This window comes from Microcaecilia unicolor, chromosome 9, assembly GCF_901765095.1.
Source record: "Microcaecilia unicolor chromosome 9, aMicUni1.1, whole genome shotgun sequence".
NCBI lineage: Eukaryota > Metazoa > Chordata > Amphibia > Gymnophiona > Siphonopidae > Microcaecilia > Microcaecilia unicolor.
The window spans coordinates 9,546,188-9,565,598 of record NC_044039.1 but is presented as its reverse complement, the minus strand read 5'-3'; the positions used below and the strand labels follow the sequence as shown (position 1 = coordinate 9,565,598).

The window sequence follows — 19,411 nt, the reverse complement described above, 5'->3', positions numbered from 1 at the left end:
AAAATCCCACCCAACAATTTCAGATTTCTCAAATACAGATAAGCTCAAGCGTTTTCGCTTCTAGTCCCCGCGACTAGAAGGTACTAGGGCCTTTGCTGAGAATTGATCAGATTCTCCTTCCCTCCTTCTTGAGGGGCTGGTTTATAACTTCCTAGCTAGGATTACAATACAAAATACAGAATACATACCCGGCGAATGTTCTCCAGTCAGTTGGGTGCTGGGATTAATGCAGGATTCGAATCCCACCGCTGCCACCAAGAATTGTTGCAGGAATTGAGATAGGAATTTGTGATACTTCAGGAGTCAGACAGCACACACCAGAATGAGGGAGAAATCTTCTTTATTTGCCAGCAAACAAAGCAGGACATCAGTTCTAGCTCTCTTCTCTCTCTCTCAGCTCTCTGTGTCTTTCTCTCAGCTCTCTGTCTCAGCTCTCTTCTTATGCTGTCTTCTCCTTCTTCTGTCTCTCCTGTTGTCTTCCAGCTTTCTTCCTTTCTTCTTTCTGACGTAAACTGCTTCTGCTCCCACTTAAATAGGGTCCTAAGCCCTCCTCCTAGCCTAGCCCCCTTTACTCCCAATTGGTTAAGACATTGATTGGCTACCTTGCCTCAACCAATCATTACTTTTGAAATATCAGTTACATAGGTTCCAGACATCCTAAACTGACCTGTGACCTGGGGCCCCTCAAGCCAGACATTTGGTCTCCAGAACTCTTACATTTCTCATTATGATTGATGTCTCATCTATGGCTTAGACTGGATTCCCTTAGAGACTAAGAGGCCCCATCTAACATTGGTTATTCTCATATTCCTAGTCTGGTTCATACTAACTGCTAACTAAATTCTGGCATTCATTAAAGAGGTCAAAAGCCAATCTTAATTAATAGCATACATATCAGGTTATTACTTCCAAGACCATTTCTGCATTTTACCTATAATTAATCAAGGAGAAGAGAGCTGACTAATTCTGACCTTTTTCACCTTCAGCTCCATACATTGAACCAGCCAGAACTATGGCTAAGTCAAACCACATGTTGATCTCCTCAACTGCAGTCTTAAACAGCAGACAAAGGATCATTTTAAAAGTAACACAGAGTTGAACAAACATCCTACATAGAAATTACAGAGAATAAAACATATTCTAAAATAAGCATTCTTATAAGACATATCTAAACATCAGGAATATCTAGAATTATTTAGAATCTAACTATTTCCTTATAACAAAATCTACATATCAAGAACTTCTGAAATAGTATTTCAGCCTTTTAAACTTCAGCATGTCTGGCTTTGTTCATTCATAATAGTTTACAGCTGTGCCAGCTAGCATTGGCAATTCACAAGGGACAGAGTTTCATTTCTCACTGACCTTTCCTAACCTTAGCTCGGCCAAGCTAGACTCTAATTAACTCCAGCCTGCATTCCTTCACTACTTGCAGAACTGAAGAGAATTCAAACTTCAAGCTTTTAATATCATTTCTTATGTATATAATTTCTCAGAGTTAACACTTTCTTTGCCCATGGCTGCCTCAGTCATACTAAGCACGTCAGCCAGGAAATGGTAATTTTTCAAAGAAAAAGAGACAATTTTCTGTTTTGAAAATGGTCATTTTCACTAACTGATTTTTGGATGTCAAAGTCAGATCTGGATGTCATATCATAATGTAACTTTCGAAAAGGAGCCCCATAATCCTTTCAAGAAAGCCAGTTTTTCATTTAACATATTAGTGAAACATAAGCACAAAGACATGGTATGGTCACCTTTTCAATATGGCAATACTAGAGCCCAGCTCAGGAACAGGTTATTTATTTTGAGTTAGTCTTTGTGAAGGAAACAGTGTGTTTTAAAATGCATTGGGTATTTTCCTGCATTATGTTCTGAAGTGTATTTCTCTTGTTAGGCCAGCAGATGGTGCATGTTTATGCTTAAAGCTGTTACAGAGGACTTGTCTTTCATTATTTGGCACACAGATAATAGGAAGTACCTGTAGTAATATAACCAGTTTTTATTTGAAACTTGACTGTTCTGGGTTCTGATTGGCCTGGAGTTTTGAAAATTATGCAGCAGATGGTGCCTGTTGCTTCAGTTCTAGCCAGGAAAGAAAGACAGATCTCTTTGCTGAAGCTCTATGTCCCAACCTTCCCAGGTACTGTTTAGACAGTATAGAGATGTTCAGTTAGTGTTATAATTGATCCATATTTCAGTTACCTGTTAGTTTGCTGATTGCACATTTTTGTTGTTCAGTGTTCAATTTTTATACGAATAAGTAAGCTCCCACCACAGACTCAAAAAGAAGAGAATGGCACACATCCTTGCAATATATCCAGCTGCAAACTATGCCAAAACATTTCACAGGACCCCACAGTCATTCACAAAGGTAAAATATTCAACATAAAGGAATCCTTTACATGCTCATCTTCCAATGTTGTATACACCATTCAGTGTAAAAAATGTGACGAAGGGTGCTATATTAGAGAAACAAGCCAGATGCTAAAGACAAGATTTAATTTACATAGACATCATATGAAAAATGCTAGTGCCAGCAAGGATGTCACACCTGTGGGGCGGAACTTTACAAAACCAGAATAATGTACCAATGATTTAATGGTAAGAATCCTGAAAGGTAACTTTAAAACAATACACCCAGCAGACAGGACTTAAAGATCTGGGTTTTCTAGCCCATTATAAACCATAAAAATGTACTGCTTTGTCTGTCACCCTCCTGTCTGCATGCCATGGCTGGCTCTCACCTATCCACCCCCATCCTGTTAGATTGCCACTGAAATGCTTTGATGTTTCACTTATATATACTGTCATCTACCAACATTTGCTTATTTCTGATCTGACGAAGGGCAACCTTCGAAAGCTAATCAAGAAATGTATTAAGTTATGTTCAATAAAAAAGGTATCATCTTATTTTCTTTTCCATGTTTTATTTCTATTGATATACAAGTAAACAAAATTGTTCGCTCTGCTTTGCTGGACTGATAAAGAATCCTGGTAGTTTGTGTATTGGGTCTGTGTGTTGGGAGTGTGGCCCCAGTAACCTAGAAATCACTGGGGATAATTGGAGAGCGGGAGACTCGCTGAGAAGCAGTTGTGACCCAGTCAGTGGGAGGAGAGTGCTAATGTAGAGCACAAGCGGCAGGTGCAAGCCGACCTGAGCTGTGCTGGGAATAGACCCTCTAAGTAGCTGCAGGGTAACCCCAGGCATGTAGCTAGGCTAGGCATTTTGTGACAGACTTTAATGGAAACTTACTTTCCTTGAGCCATCACCATCCAAGCTGGATAGGCAGTACATTAAAAGGTAGAGGATACAGGATTTTATTTTTAGGACATTTCTATCCATACCAGACCAATCCAGACAAATGGGATGTAGCAAAGCAGTATCCTCATTAGGGTGGGACCCAAATTCGGAGCTATGTCAATAGAATAAGCAAGGATGACAGCCCAAGAGGCTCTGAATGCAAGGTCATATGATACCAGCTTGCGGACTCTGAGGACATGAAACCTTGAAGGCCACAGCCTCTGCCCCAAAGAGACTAATTGCGAAAGCCACAAGGAGGCAGTTGAGATATAGAGAGCTCTGGTAACCCCACTCACCACAAGACCACAGGAAACCAGACAAGCGAATCAAGCAGAGATATCAGAAAAAAAACAATGATCTGAAGACCTCAAATGCTTCAAAAGAATGTACACATTCGCTAGAGCTATATAAGCAACTGCTGAAATCAGAGCTGGTTAGGTGGATAACATAGCCAGGTCTGTAAAAAAGAAAGGGTGTTTTAGGATCTACTCCCCAGACCTATGAGCAGCAGGTCCCACCAATTTCGAAGAGGTTAGTGGAGTCCTTTAGTAAGGCACAGAGTACCATACCAGAGAGAGTCAGGAGATGCAATGGCAGAAGATGTAGTCGGCCACAACACATACATGACTGCTGCCTCAGGAGCCAATAGGCAGCAACCACCACGAACGTTACCTGGTGGTGTATGGGAGGCCAACGATACAACACTATGGATGCTGAAAGGAAGCCACAGTAGCAACCACCACACCTGCTGCCCACCCTTTCAGGCACTGCTGCTACTACTCCTTCTGAGGCTTCTGACATAGTAACATAGTAGATGACGGCAGAAAAAGACCTGCACGGTCCATCTAGTCTGCCCACGATAAACTCATATGTGTATACCTTACCTTGATTTGTACCTGTCTTTTTCAGGGCACAGACCGTATAAGTCTGTCCAGCAGTATTTCCCGCCTCCCAACCACCAGTCCCGCCTCCCATCACCGGCTCTGGCACAGTCCCCGTATAAGTCTGCTCTCCCCTATCCTAGCCTCTCAACCACCAACCCCTCTTCCCCCCGCCACATAGAAATCACACTTGTGCCAGCTGCACCTGAGACCAGACCTGAAGTTGCTGCCAATATCACCATCCAGGGCAAGAATGGGCTGTTGCCTCTGAAGCCACACATGAGGATAAACAGCCAAGAGACTGATGAACCCCATCGATATCCAAGGAAGGAGCCACTGGACTCTATATGTGGAAATGGCACATGGGAACCAATATAGACTCCCACTGTAGAAGGCACAGCCTGTGTACCCATTGCAAACAGGAAGGGGAACGTAAAGTTGCCCCAAGTGAAGCTATATCCCTGCAAGAAAAAAAATATTGCGCGAAAAATAAACATCCTGAAAAAAGTCATCCAGGCGCCTGGCACGCGAATGATATGCAGGTAAGAAGGTAGCGTGGCAAATCAGGTACAAGATCTACCTCAGCCACTCCGCAGAGCCAAACAGGTAAGATGTCCTCGAAGGAACATGGAAGTTGTAGCTAAGTCACCCATGCAGCAGAAATGATGCCCATTGAGCTATACTCTTGCCAAAATTCTGTGCAAAAAAAAAAAATCAAATTTCTGCACACAAAATTTACAAATTCTGCAAGTTTGCCATGATTTAACCAATATTACAGCCCCATGTACACAGATACAACCTGCAATTTTCCCAGCCCCCCTCCCTGCATCCACATGGCATCCACCTCTACAGCCTCCTCCCTCCAACCAGCCCACACAGCATCCTTTTTTATTTTTTTTTTACAGCCCCCTCCTTCCACAAACACCCATATCCACCCAAATATATAACATCCACCTTTTTTTTTTTTCCATAGCCCTGCCTCCCACCCACATAGCATCCACTTTTTTTTTCTTTTTATACAACTCCCTTCCACCCACTTCTTTTTTTTTTCCACCTCCCTCCCTTCCCTGCACCCACAGGCTATCAATATTTTTTTCAGCCCATCCTTGCACTCGCCTGTGAGGTAGGGGGCTGCATGGGAGCCATAGAACCCTCCAGAAATTGCAAATGTTGTGAGGAAATCAATGTGTAAGAAATCCTCAACACATTGGCGGGAAGAGAAGAAAAATGGCTGTCACACACAGAAGGCAAGACGACAAAGAATCTCAGCCTCACCTCCTGTAACTTTGATCCATGTAGTCACCAAACAGGGAAGGAATGAAGCAGCAGTGTCGCGGGGAGGGGGGGGGGGGGGGGGGGGGGGGGGGGGAACGACCTGGCACCTCCAGGTCATAACAGTAGCCAAGAAAAGAGCCAATTCAGACAACATTAACCCCCTGCTCAACTGACACTCAGAATAAACTAGGGCAGGAGCTCACAAACAAACTCCACAAAGGAGCTGCATTGGCCTGACCACCATCCACTTGTAGGACAGAGAAAACACTGAACATTACAGGCTGCACAATACCCTTAAGGGGTGGATCACGGATCACTTAACTATTTCTTTTCGCTGTCTACATCCGCTGGTAGATGTATATAACCCGATTGTCTGAACTGGTTTGGTATGGACATAATAAAAACCAGCGGAAGCAAGAGGTGAGGGTCCTCACAAGAACTTTTCATGTTCTTCCACACCAAGTAATAAATAGCTTATTAATTATTCAACTTTTACGTGGTTAAAATGCAACGAGATCAGAGATCAAAACAAAAACTACATTATACAACTAAGTGCAATGATTTTGTTTTATTATTGAGAAATAATCACATCTAAACTTGTTCTACAAAATATACAGACTTTTTGGTGCTTTTTGATTTCAAGTTTCTAAATTAAAGCAACTGCAGATACGGAATCTGAAGACAATTAGCTAATCTGTTAGCTTTCTAAAGTGAATATAATATGTTAACATACGTTAGATGAAATAAGAACATATTCTACTAAATCAGCAGTTATTTCACACAAACCAAACTTCAGCATCAAGCACCATTTTTTATACAAATAGGATGCATCTACTTTCCGTACGCTTGATTTAGAGAACCTGCAACATTAGTTGCCAATCTTTGCATCAAATATGGCACTTGATGAAGTATTACTTGCATTTGAAATTTCAAAAAATAATTATTTACAAATGGAAAGTATTTGGTAGAACAAACCAAAGAATTAGAAGGGTTGTGCCAAAAACATTAAAACAGTTTATTAAATCAAATTTCAATGATGCTGTTTTCCCATCTATGCAAATCTTCTCTTCTTTTTTATGCCCCCTTCTCTGACCTGACACAATTAACCTTTTCTGATACTCTTACGTTTTGACCACTGGCAATGTTTTTTTCACTTGTTGGTATTAATTGCTGCGTTTGTGGTGTACTGTAGGCTTGCTACTCCAAGGTCTTTGGATCCTATCAAGATTTTATTTTCTTCTTTGAAGAAATACCTGTGCAATTAGGTGCTCAAAATCTTCAGAAAGCAATTTGCCTTTCCCAGCTCCCTCCAAGTTAAGTATTACAGTGTAACAGAATAATTATCCAATATTTCATCACAACATTATTCAATTAGTATAGTTTCAGAAACAGTTTTGTAACAATCCAGACCCTATAGAACTTTAAAGTATGACTGCTGCATGTGACACAATATATTGCTATTAAACAAAAAACAAACAAAAAAACTACCAAGGAAAACCAGAAGTACCCTAAATTGTTCCTAGTACACATTTTCACCCTCCATTTCTTTATAGAAAGATCAGTAGCATTAACTTATAAAAATACCTCTAAAAGCCATGCAAAAATAACTTACAACCTAGTGTTTATACAAGACATATTTAAACCTCTGCTTTTAGTAGGCGAAAGCAATATTCAATGTTAATTCTAATAAAGAGATCTGTTCTTATAATCCCTCTCCAATTTGCTTACCTCAACATTTCAAGAGTAAGGGATCTAACAATAAAGACACCAACAATATACATCAAAGGAGCAATCAGGAAGATTACTAACCCTGTGCTTTGTGAATGATTATCAGCAACCACCATCAAACGTATCCAATCAGCATGATTTAAGATGCATTATCACACTTGGGGGCCCAACTGCAAATGTTACACCAGGAAAGTGTCTCCTCTACACCTTCAATTTTGGAGGAGCAGCAAATAATTTGTCAGGCATCCCAAATGACCTTGGGGCCCTCAAATCTTGTGGGAGAAGCATTACACAAATATAGCTTTTAGGGCTTACCAGCTAATGCTACCGATGGGAGGGGTTATCAACAAAAAAAGTATGAGCACACCACAAGTTAAAATAAAAAAAAAAAAATAAAATTTAAAGTTAATTGTGCAAATAAAAAAATCCATCCATAAAAAATTGATTTCTGGTGGTGAAAATAATAAATTACAGATAGGTAGATTTTTCAGATGTTGACCCACCCAGCAGTATAATGTAGTTCTATGCCTTCGTGGAGAAAACTATTTGTTTGGTAGTAAAACCTGTCTCACTAAAGTGAAAGATGTAGCATTGCCTTCTGTTCTTCCATTTAAACAAATGCTTTAAAACAAAGTAATTCAGTAACATGGAACAGACAAGTCTTACTAAAATCATGTAAGATATTAGATCATTTTAACATCAGAAAAAATGAATACAGTTGACTTAAGAAAAGGCTGGGTAATGCATCTAAGCAAGGAAACACGCAAGCATCAAAACAGCATTGCTGTCTGCAGCATAAAATGTTAATTTTACAACCAGTTAGACATTTTAGACAGCAAACAGGGAGCTAAGGACAATTTCTTTTTCCATTGAACTGCGTACACTTTTAAAATGAATTTGCTCCTGCTGGAAAAAATCCCATGATCCATATGGTCTGCAAATTAGGAGCACGTCATTTTCTTGGCCAAAAACTCCATGCCACGCCGGGAAGTAACAAGGCTATAATTATAGAGGAGAACAAATTTACTGCATTGTTGTCCAAAATGGGTTTCCCAGAAATAAGCCTTGCACCATTTGTCTGATGATTCACAACCTTGCCCATATTTTCATCAAAACCTGTTAACAAAATAGAGAGCAGATGGACCAATAAAGAAAGCTGTAATCGCCTTGCAAAATATTTGTAAACAGAAAAATCTGATTATTTTCTAATGACCCTCATTAATAGATGCTCAATTTCATAGATTAGTTATATTCAAGCTTCTTGAGCCATTTTAAAAAATCATGCTGCATTACATCTAAGAGTAGTTTATTCAAAATAATTCTGTGCATCACAAAAACATGGATTAAGAGCTGGAGAATCGGTTATTACCTTTAATAAAATACAGCACTAATAATGCTGACTATGCAGACAGGTTTTGCCCAAGCTGGGGTCACAGACTGAGTCAGGCACACAAGTGGGTGATGTCATCTAACAGGACTGGGATAGAAGCTCAGAAGGAAGGGATCCCCAGAAGCTTAGCCGGTGGTGGGAGGCAGGGCCGGTGGTTGGGAGGCGGGGATAGTGCTGGGCAGACTTACACGGTCCTGTGCCAGAGCCAGTGGTGGGAGGCGGGGCAGAACTTATACGGTCCTGTGCCCTGAAGAGGACAGGTACAAATCAAGGTAAGGTATACACAAAAAAATGGCACATGTGAGTTTATCTTGTTGGGCAGACTGGGTGGCCCGTGCAGGTCTTTTTTCTGCTGTCATCTACTATGTTACTATGTAATTGCTCTCCCAGAGCTCAGAACTAAGCAGAAAGTTCAAAGCATCCATGCTCTTTCCAACATGTAGCTCTCAGTCCTTCAGGCTTTTCCTTATTCTACTCTGGTGGACGCAAAAACAAAGCTCTCCCATTTTGGAGCACTTTTTTTCAGCCAGTCTTTTTTTTATTTTTTTTGTTAGGGTTCCAGACTTCTCCTTAGCATAAGAGAAAGATTCAGAACTTCAACACCTATTCCAGATGCTTGATGTGTCTAGACTCAATCTCAATGCATAATCATGCCAATTGCAAGCACTGTGGAAATGTCTCAACAAGCCTGAAAGGTCTCCTTGAAACAGTCCTGTGAATAGTATGAAGCAGAGAAGAGAGAGACTGTTGCTTGCCTGGGAGTTATAGGGGGAGCCTGTGGAGAATACACCCAGAGTCAACAGGCAACAGGTGGGGGGACAGCGACCTGCACCCCTTGGGCAAGGCCCCACAGGACTAAACCAAAGCCTCACACAGTGACACTAAGAAGAAAGGACTGGGGGATGCGGAGTCAAGCTCCGAGCTCAACCAAGTACGGTCCTGGACTGTGACCTGGGAGCAACCTTTAGGCTCGACCACGATGTGCAGCTGCGGCCAGCAGAACAGGGAGCTAGGCCAGGGACAGGAGCACTGTCAGAACAATCTACCACCTGCTGAAGGGAGAACCTTTGCTTACGCTGGTGATGTCCAGACAAAATTCAGTTTTCTCTACCTCCACCTGCTGGTAGGAAGGGATAACACCCCACTGGTTCAAAAGAGTGGAGCTGACGGTAAGGAAAACCTGTTTTGTTAAGATGCCACAGGAAAAAAGTGACTTTGTCCTCACTTAACTTCACTTCACACTCCTACTTGGACCAGTCCACTATAGAAACAGTTATTCTGGAGGAACACGTTATTTCCAGCTTCTCCACTATAATATCTCTGGAGTTCCTGACAAAGTTTAATTCGAAACCCTGCAGTGTCGAACTTGCAGAGGATGGATTTGGATTACAAATAGTGGTGATACATAATTGGATTGGTGTAGCGTGGATTTGACGGTACAAGCTTTTTGAACAGTATTGGTGTGGATTAAGGACGCTGTAATGAAGAAGGATATAACAGCGGACCACCTCTACTAAAGTTAAGTTATTTGAGAAAGTTTTTTCCTTTTTTTCCTCTCTCAAAAAAACAATTATTTTGATACATTTATTATAGAGGGGATTTGGTCATCAAGGACTTGTGTGAACATACCTCCTTAGTACTGCTTTATTGGAGTGTTGGAGTACTTTCATTGGAGGTGGACTGTGAGAGAATGGATAATGGGGTGTGATGTTTAATTTTAAGAGCACTGGGTGTTTGCTCACTTAAGAAAATTGAAAATTTATAGGAGTATATCTATGATTGAGAAGCTCAGCCACCCTCAGAGGTACAAATCGCTTTGGCGTTCCCTCGCTTGGGTGAGTTTTTACTCTGAGATACTCCAAAAAATAATATATATTTTCATAGGTAACTGAGCTCCTATGACATTTATTTCTGTTATCTCATTTGCCCTTCTCTAATTGGACCCTGGTTTTTTAGTTATATTATCTGTTATTTACCAGTGGTTTATTTTGGGATTTTTTGATATTGGTTTACCACTATAGAAACACAGCATTCAAACTGTGCTGATCAACCTGTCTTTATAAACATCATTACCAACTCTTGCATCATCTTTTTACAGCCAGGCTACACATGGACAATGGACAAATCATAGTTAAAACAAGCTGCCCTGAGCTTGGGAATTAAATCAAATCAATCCCCTTTTCCAGGGTTCAGTACGGTTTACATTCTAGGTGAGACAAAAGCCGGTTAGTGTGAGGTATGAGAATAATTAGAGACCACTGGTGTAATGCATGAGACCAGAGGAATCACCCACTTGTGTGCCTCACTCAATCCTGCTGTTCCACCTCCCTGAGAACTGCATTCCTTCTTTAGCTCGGAAGCTTAACTGAACGATCAAGGAGACTGTTGTGCATGGGAAGGACTACAAATGTGCAGACCTTTATACTTTTAGATCTGTGCTCTGAGAAAGCTGTTCTACCACAACGCAGCACCCTCAAATAACATTTAATTTAACTTACAATTTATATCCTGTACCATGCCCTGCCTTATAGGGTTCTGGGTGGTAATATACATATGCAATACAATTGATACACAATCAGTATAAGTACAACACATACTAACAACAACAAAATTAAAAAATGCTACACAAAAACAACCCTAAAATAAATGATTTAAACACTATTAAAAAAAAAAAATCAAAATTACTTAACCACACTAAAAAGTAAATAAATACATCAAGGAAAAAATCTATAAAGACCCATTGTAACTAAAATTTTCCATAGTTATCAACTTATAAAACCAGATTACATTCTGCTAAGCAACTGATCAAAGATCCAAGTTTTCAATTTGTTTCAAAAAAGTAGATAAGATGGTTCAAGTTTAAACGTCACAAGGCACTTGTATGCCTAATAAATCCCCCTCTTTATGCAAGACACCTGTTACAGTTGGAACTATGATTTAGAATGTGAAAACAGAATTTTATCCATACACAATATTCATGACATCCTATATTCCCTAAGATATTTATGTTAAGTTCTGTCAGTGCTAGCTGAAATATATTGGCCTGTTTTTTAAATTGTGAGGAATCTGAGATAACCAGGTCTATGTGCTCATCATGCAGTGACATGCTGTATGAAAAATCAGCTAAATAGTTAAAATTTCCAATACTTTAGTCTGCCCGACATAAAAAATTATTTTTAAAAAAATGCTATTTTTTTCTCGACATTTACATTTTTTGTTTGATATTTTGTGTATACTGGATGAGGAATAATGCAGAAAAACCAAACTATGATATAACCTAAGCTGAAACCTATCTAGTCTTGTTAGAAATAAAGGTTGCTTCATACCTGAATACTGCATTATAGCTCCTAAATAGGAATCTATAATAGATCCTAGTAAACCAGCTACTGCACCATATATGATAATCGGCCATTGAGGAGAGGAGATATCCAAATCATTCACAAAAATTAGTTGAGAGATGAAGTAGGCAACACCTATACACATGCCACCAAGAAAACTAGAAATGATGCCCACTAGAGTGATACCTCCATTGGTACCTGTAACAAAATAGAAAAGAATTTTTGGAACAGTACTGCAAACATTTCTATTAAAATATTCTGTACTATTAAGAACTCATTAGTCACAATGGCTTTCAGTATTTTCACTGGTATGCTTTGTCATGACCAATAAGAAAGTTCAATTTGCGTGAAGGAATTTGGGGTTATTCAACAATTGTTACAAGGGCAGCTATTGCTTTGTGTGTATTACCCTCTTACAATCAAGAAACAGGAAAAGCAAAGACAACTTTTGGAATCCTTCACATGACATTTCTGGAGATAGGTTATTGGGATCTTTACATGCTGTTTGCAGCTAAGCTCATTATGGCTCTTTGCACACCTGAAACAATTGTGTACACATGCAACATTTACCTTAAAACACAACAATAGTTAGGGCCATATAGTACTAAAATGATTTTGAATACATTTTCAGGGATCCTTCAAAGTGTGTGAATAAATGTAAAATGCTCTGGAGCAGTCTGATTTCTGACACAGCATATGTTCAACTGAAGTCTTTAAAAAAAAATAAAATGGATCCATAAGAATAGCCATATCGGTTCAGACCAATGGTCCATCTAGCCTAGCATCCTGCTTTCAACAGTGGCCAATTCAGGTCAGAAGTACCTACAGAAACCCAACATTTAATGCTACCAATCCTGGGGCAAGCAGTGGCTTCCCCCATGTCCATCTAAATAACAGAATATAGACTTTTCCTCCAGGAACTTATCCACGCTAACCTCTGTTACCACATCCTCCGGCAGCAAGTTCCAGATCTTAACTATTCGTTGAGTGAAAAAATATTTCCTCCCATTTGTTTTAAAAGTATTTCCAAGTAATTTCACTTCTAAGTGTCCCCTGGTCTTTGTACTTTTGAAAGAGTGAAAAATAGATTCACTTTTACCCATTCTACACCACTCAGGATTTTATAGACCTCAATCATATCTCCCCTCATCCGTCTCTTTTCAAAGCTGAAAAGCCCTAACCTCTTTAGTCTTCCCTCATATAGAAAGAATTCCATTCCCTTTATCATTTTAATTGCTCTTCTTTGAACCTTTTCTAATTTTGCTATATCTTTTTTGAGATACGGCGACCAGAACTGAACAATACTCAAGGTGAGGTCTCACCACAGAGCGATACTGAGGCATAATAATATTTTTGGTCTTATTCTTTATCCCTTTTCTAATAATTCCTAGCATCCTGTTTGCTCTTTTCGCTGCTGGACAAAAGATTCAGCATAATGTAGACACCTAGATCTATTTTTCTTGAGTGACAACTTTCTAAGGTTGACCCTAGCATGAGGTAACTATGATTCGGATTATTCTTCCCAATGTGCATCACCATGCATTTGTCCACATTAAATTTTCATTTGTCATTTGGATACCCAGTCTTCCAGTTTCTTAAAGTCTTCCTGAAATTTTCCATAATCCACATGCGTTTTGACAACTTTGAATAGTTTTGTCATCTGCAAATTTAAGCACCTCACTTGTCATTTGATTTTCCAGATCATTTATAAATATGCTAAATAGTACCGGTCTTAGTACAGATCCCTGCAACACTCAACAAACCAAATTATAACACAGGCTAGTGCTGAGAAAAAGAATTCAGATATTAAACCCACAGGGAGATGATCAGAAGCCCCACACTGTTCTAAACAGCACTCCGGCTATACCGCCCCTATGATCAGCGCTAACAGCATGCAAATATAGGCACGCTATTAGCTTTGATCATAGGGAAAAGTGCAGAAGGATTGTGCCTGACCACGAGCTCAAGCATAATCCTCCTATACTAGTTTGACAGGTCTGTCGGACCTCAGACACCCGTGCCCTAGTGCCACCTCAAGCCCCCCCACCCAGACAGCGACATGGTCTCCCGATCCCCCCCCTCCCCTGAAATGAGGGCATGGGAGGTTGGAAGTCCAGTGGATCTCCAGCCCCCCTAATCCCCCCCAAATACCCATAAAAGAATCCCTGGTGGCCAAGTGGGCTGCCACCCCAACCCCCATCTTTCCTAGTGGTTTAGTGGAGCCCTCCCCCCACTCCCGTACCTCTCCAATGGATGAGGGAGTATTTTATAAGCCCTTTGTTTATTGTAATGCAGCCTAGAATATTAGATAGTACAAATAAATAAAAATAAATATATATAAGAGAAACATTTTCTTCACCCAACGCATAATTAAACTCTGGAATTCGTTGCCGGGGAACGTAGTGAAGGCGGCTGGCTTGGCAGAGTTTAAAAAGGGGTTGGACGGTTTCCTAAAGGACAAGTCCATAGACCGCTACTAAATGGACTTGGGAAAAATCCACAATTTCGGAATAACATGTATAAAATGTTTGTACGTTTGGGTAGTTGCCAGGTGCCCTTGACCTGGATTGGCCGCTGTCGGGGACAGGATGCTGGGCTCGATGGACCTTTGGTCTTTTCCCAGTATGGCATTACTTATGTACTCCTCTATTTCCACTTTATGGAAAATTCTTCTCAGGTGACTAGTAAACAGTTATACTTTGCTTTACACTTCAGAACTCATAATCACCTTACCGACAGGGACTTTTTCCCAGGTTGTTATCAACCGTTGGCTCACTTTTACTCAGCACGCTTCCTATCTCAGAAGCCCAAGTATCTCCAGCACTGCATGCCAATGCTCCTAGAAGGGACAAGCACATCCAGGATGCTGTGTACTGTTTGGAAAAATCAATTGGGATTTCTCCTGGTCCGCTTTCCACCATATACAGCAGAGCCAGTTCTGTAGGTACTCCTCCATTACAGAACACCTGTACCCAATTCCTCTGTCCCCCTGAAAACAAGAGAACAAATACAGAATATGAACACTACTGGAAAACAAAACTGTAGAAAGCAAAATTGCAACTTAACAGGAGGTGTCAAAAGTCTTCTCATTTTATATTTAACTTTTTACAAATTAGGTACAGAGAACCAGATTCAGTACATGGCACCCAAAATTAGGCACTATTAAGATCTGCGCTAAATGCCAGTTCTATAAAGAACCTTTATAGAATAGCGCTTAACATGGATTCCCACACCCAACTTTAGGCCCAAGGATTTATGCCTGCCGAAACCTGGTGTAAGTCTTCACACCCAACTGATGGCGGTGTAGGGCACGTAAATCCAAGTATTCTAGAACATCTCGCCTAATTTCTGGGAAGGCCCCTGACCTGCCCATGCTCGTCTCATGGCCACGACCCCCTTTTGAGCTACAGACAACTCCTAATATTGTCAAGTGCAATCAACAATTACCTCCAATATTTGATTTTAAGCACCTAATTGACTAGTTAATGCTAAAAAAAGGGTAAGGGGATGACTAAATGAATTCCAACAAGGATAAAGAGGGCCAGTGTGCTTGTGGAATACGTTGAACAGTTCACAGATACAAAACAGACATTGTGGTGATTAAAAATGACTAAATTGAAGAGGACGATTACATCACTACGCCAGGATGTTCCTGAGACGGAAACATTATGGAAGAGGCAGAAATGCACATGAGCAGCATGATAAAACCATAGTGGAAATAGCTTGGAGACTGAAGCTAGATTAGGAAGTCCTGAATGAAAAACTGGAAGACCTGGAAACAAGTCAAAGAAACAGTGGTATGCTGGAGCCAGCTCAAACGAGTCGGTTGTTAGTTTTTTAAAGAATTTTGGGAGCCGGTTGTTAAAAGTAGCTACTTATGGTTTACATGGTAACTGTATCCCTCCCCTCTCTTTTTCTACTGCCTTATTCTGCCTTGCTTGGCCTGTTCATCTGTCCTATGCTTTTGTAGTTCCTGCTTTCCTCTGCTTCCTTTCCTTTTAGATTTCCCGTAGTTTTACCTATGCTTAGTCGGTGTGCTGCTATTTATTACTACTGGAAACTGCTCTGAAGGCCTGTGCCCTGAGCAGTATAGCAAACACTCATTGAAACTTGTTTGGCTCATATGGCTTCTCACTCTGATCTCCCATCTTACCTAGCCTTGGTGTCATCCCATATACCCCCTCCTTAATGGAGTGGAGGAGTAGCCTAGTGGTTAGTGCAGTGGACTTTGATCCTGGGGAACTGGGTTCAATTCCCACTGCAGCTCCTTGTGACTCTGGGCAAGTCACTTAACCCTCCATTGCCCCTGGTACAAAATAAGTACCTGAATATATGTAAACCGCTTTGAATGTAGTTGCAAAAACCTCAGAAAGGCGGTATATCAAGTCCCATTTCCCTTTCCCCCTTTCCCTTATGACATCACAATATCAGAAGTGAGCCAACTATCGGGCAATCAAGCCATTGTAACATCACTGATGAGGTTGGCTCTTATTGGTGGAATGAGTGGAGGAGTAGCCCAGTGGTTAGTGCAGTGGACTTTGATCCTGGGGAAATGGGTTCGATTCCCACTGCAGCTCCTTGTGACTCTGGGCAAGTCACTTAACCCTCCATTGCCCCAGGTACAAATAAGTACCTGTATATACTATGTAACCCACTTTGAATGTAGATGCAAAAACCACAGAAAGGCAGTATATCAAGTCCCAATTCCCTTAATTCCCCGTGTGTTTATTTCTGCCTCCAAGATGAAACCAAGTTAAAATTACAGCCTCATTACTAAGTTGGCAGCGCTTACACATATGTTTCTAAAATGGGCAGAAAACATGTGGAATTGGCACCGCTACCACCAGTAAGTGCCAACACCTCCACAGAAAGCTGAGGGTTTGTGCCAAGTTTCAAGTGTAAAGCAGAATAGAAGTAGGCTATATTGGAGATTCAATGAAAGATTACTGAAAGATAAGTGGGTAGCGGGGGACATCACCCAATGAATTACAGAATTCTTGCAATTTAATGATGACAGGGAAACCAATGTAGCTGTACTGTGAGTTGCACTGAAAGCAACGGAAAGAGGCAGGTGCCTGCTATGGACCTCTTAAATAAAATAAAATAAAAATTGATGAAGAAAAGAAGGAGAAGCAAATTAGGAACCTGGAAACGGAACACAAGAGAGAGTCTGAACAAATACTGGGTAAAACAGAGAAGGTAAGGGCTGAATTAATGGACTTGCAATTGGAGACATTTTCAATTAAAATAGCTTCAGTGAAATGAATTTGTTAGTAAGGACTTAACAAGGATCTGGGGTTCCTAGCCCATTATAAACCATAAAGCTGTATGTCTCTGTTGATCACCCCACCCCTCACCTATCCACACCCATCCTGTTAGAATATCAATGATATGCTTTGATGTCCCCATGCATACCTCCGACCCACCCCCATCCTCCCACCCTGTCAGACTGTTTTCACTTATATACACTGTCAGCTAGCACATTTGCTTATTTCCGATCTGACGAAGAAGGGCAACCTTCGAAAGCTAATCAAGAAATGTATTAAGTTATGTCCAATAAAAAAGGTATCATCTTATTTTCTTTTCCATGTTTTATTTTGTTTGATTTCTATAGATTCTACATGGAATGTTGCTATTCCACTAGCAACATTCCATGTAGAAGTCGGCCCTTGTAGATCACCAATGTGGCCGCGCAGGCTTCTGCTTCTGTGAGTCTGACGTCCTGCACATACGTGCAGGACGTCAGACTCGCAGAAGCCTGCGCAGCCTTCTACATGGAATGTTGCTAGTGGAATAGCAACATTCCATGTAGAATCTCCAATAGTAGCAACATTCCATGTAGAATCTCCAATAGTAACAACATTCCATGTAGAATCTCCAATAGTATCTATTTTACTGTCATAGTAATGCTTGAATGTTTTCACTTATATACACTGTCAGCTAGCACATTTGCTTATTTCCGATCTGAGGAAGAAGGGCAACCTTCGAAAGCTAATCAAGAAATGTATTAAGTTATGTCCAATAAAAAAGGTATCATCTTATTTTCTTTTCCATGTTTTATTTTGTTTGATTTCTATTGATAACAATTAGTAAGCCTAGTAAACTGTAAGATAAGATATAGCCATCAATGGTCCTAAGTTATTAAAGGGGATAATGAAAAGTTAGAACTTAGGAACATCTCTAATTTTGTCATCTTTAAAAGCAATCAAAAACTTTATGCAAAGGACTACTATTCAGGAGGGAGAGGTAACCTCATATTACGAAAGGGCAGAGCTCCTGCAGATACCACTGGAAATGCAGGCAGAGATCGCCACTCCGGAAATTTTGCAGTTGTAGCATATTTAAAATACAAATTATATTCCACGTAATCTACAATCCTTGGCAGATACAATAAAAAAAAACACACAATATCAATATATTATCACGTATAATACATCATACATAAAACAAAATAAGTAATTTAACATATATCTATGCTATCCACAGCTTTCCACTTTACTCAATTTCAAATGTCTGCTGAAATAACAGTTTTCAGAGACTTTATTACTGAACACAGATGTGAAAAGTTTAGACAAAATATGAGCTAATAGGTTAGCAAAAGTAAACTTAGAGCAAACTGGCTTTGTGCCAGGAAGGCAGGCAACTGGTGTGGGTGAAGCATGAACAGGGAATACTAGCTATGTTGTTGGTTGTCAATGTAAAAAAATATATTTGATAGCGTCCACTGGGGCTTTATGCATTCCTTTGGCACTTTTTGTTGGATTTATGATTATTTATGTTGTTTGTGGATAAGGGCAGCCTAGAATAGCGCAGAATCAAAGTAATGGCTGAACCCAATTCTGTACATCTAGTTGCATATATCTCTTGGTCAGGACATATCACTGCTATATATGTAACTACCAGTAAGAAATGCCCGTTTCGGGAAAAAAATGAAAAGGGCACTAGCAGGGTAATCCCCCCCACCATCCTCCCTCCGTCCCTCCCTCCCGAGTTCCAGACACCCCCTCCGTGCCTCCCTTCCGAGTTCCACACCTCTCCTCTCTCTCCCTTCGTCCCTGAGTGACGTGGTTGCGAGTTTGCGAAGTTTGGTGCGCTCTCCCAGCAGCTGTCAGAGAATGTGTGGAAGTCGTCCATTGTGTCTTCACCGCCCCGCCCTCTGCGAGGGCGTAGGTTCACTGACTGCAGGCCCGCCCCGCCCTCAACGTCATCGCGTTTTGACGCGAGGGCGGAGCTACAGTGACTGCAGCCTGCAGGCCAAACCGGATATCTCGGGTGCCTCAAGTTTCCAGCTTGAGGCTTCAATGGAACGTTGGAGGTGCCTTTTATATATATATATATATAGATAGGCCCCTTTTGTGCTTAAGTGTTCCCTATATAGGGTCCCTAGCTCTGTATAAAGCAAGTATTTTAGTTTATTTGGAGTAACGTTTCCTGATACTGATGCATGCCACAAAAGTTCTTAGGAGGGCTGAGACTCCCAGGACTCAGTTGAGAC

The 19,411-nt window shown here is 40.7% G+C and overlaps 1 protein-coding gene across 1 annotated transcript in view; it reads right to left on the bottom strand.

Annotated features, from left to right (window-relative positions):
* Positions 1-6,013: 6,013 nt before the first annotated feature.
* Positions 6,014-19,411, bottom strand: part of TMEM19 (transmembrane protein 19) — a 28,553-nt gene continuing 15,155 nt past the window's right edge. Inside the window, 4 exon segments of the mRNA XM_030214252.1 lie at positions 6,014-8,304; positions 11,905-12,114; positions 14,650-14,683; positions 14,685-14,905. Of these exon segments, the coding sequence (XP_030070112.1) occupies positions 8,141-8,304; positions 11,905-12,114; positions 14,650-14,683; positions 14,685-14,905 (629 nt within the window). The 3' untranslated portion in view covers positions 6,014-8,140.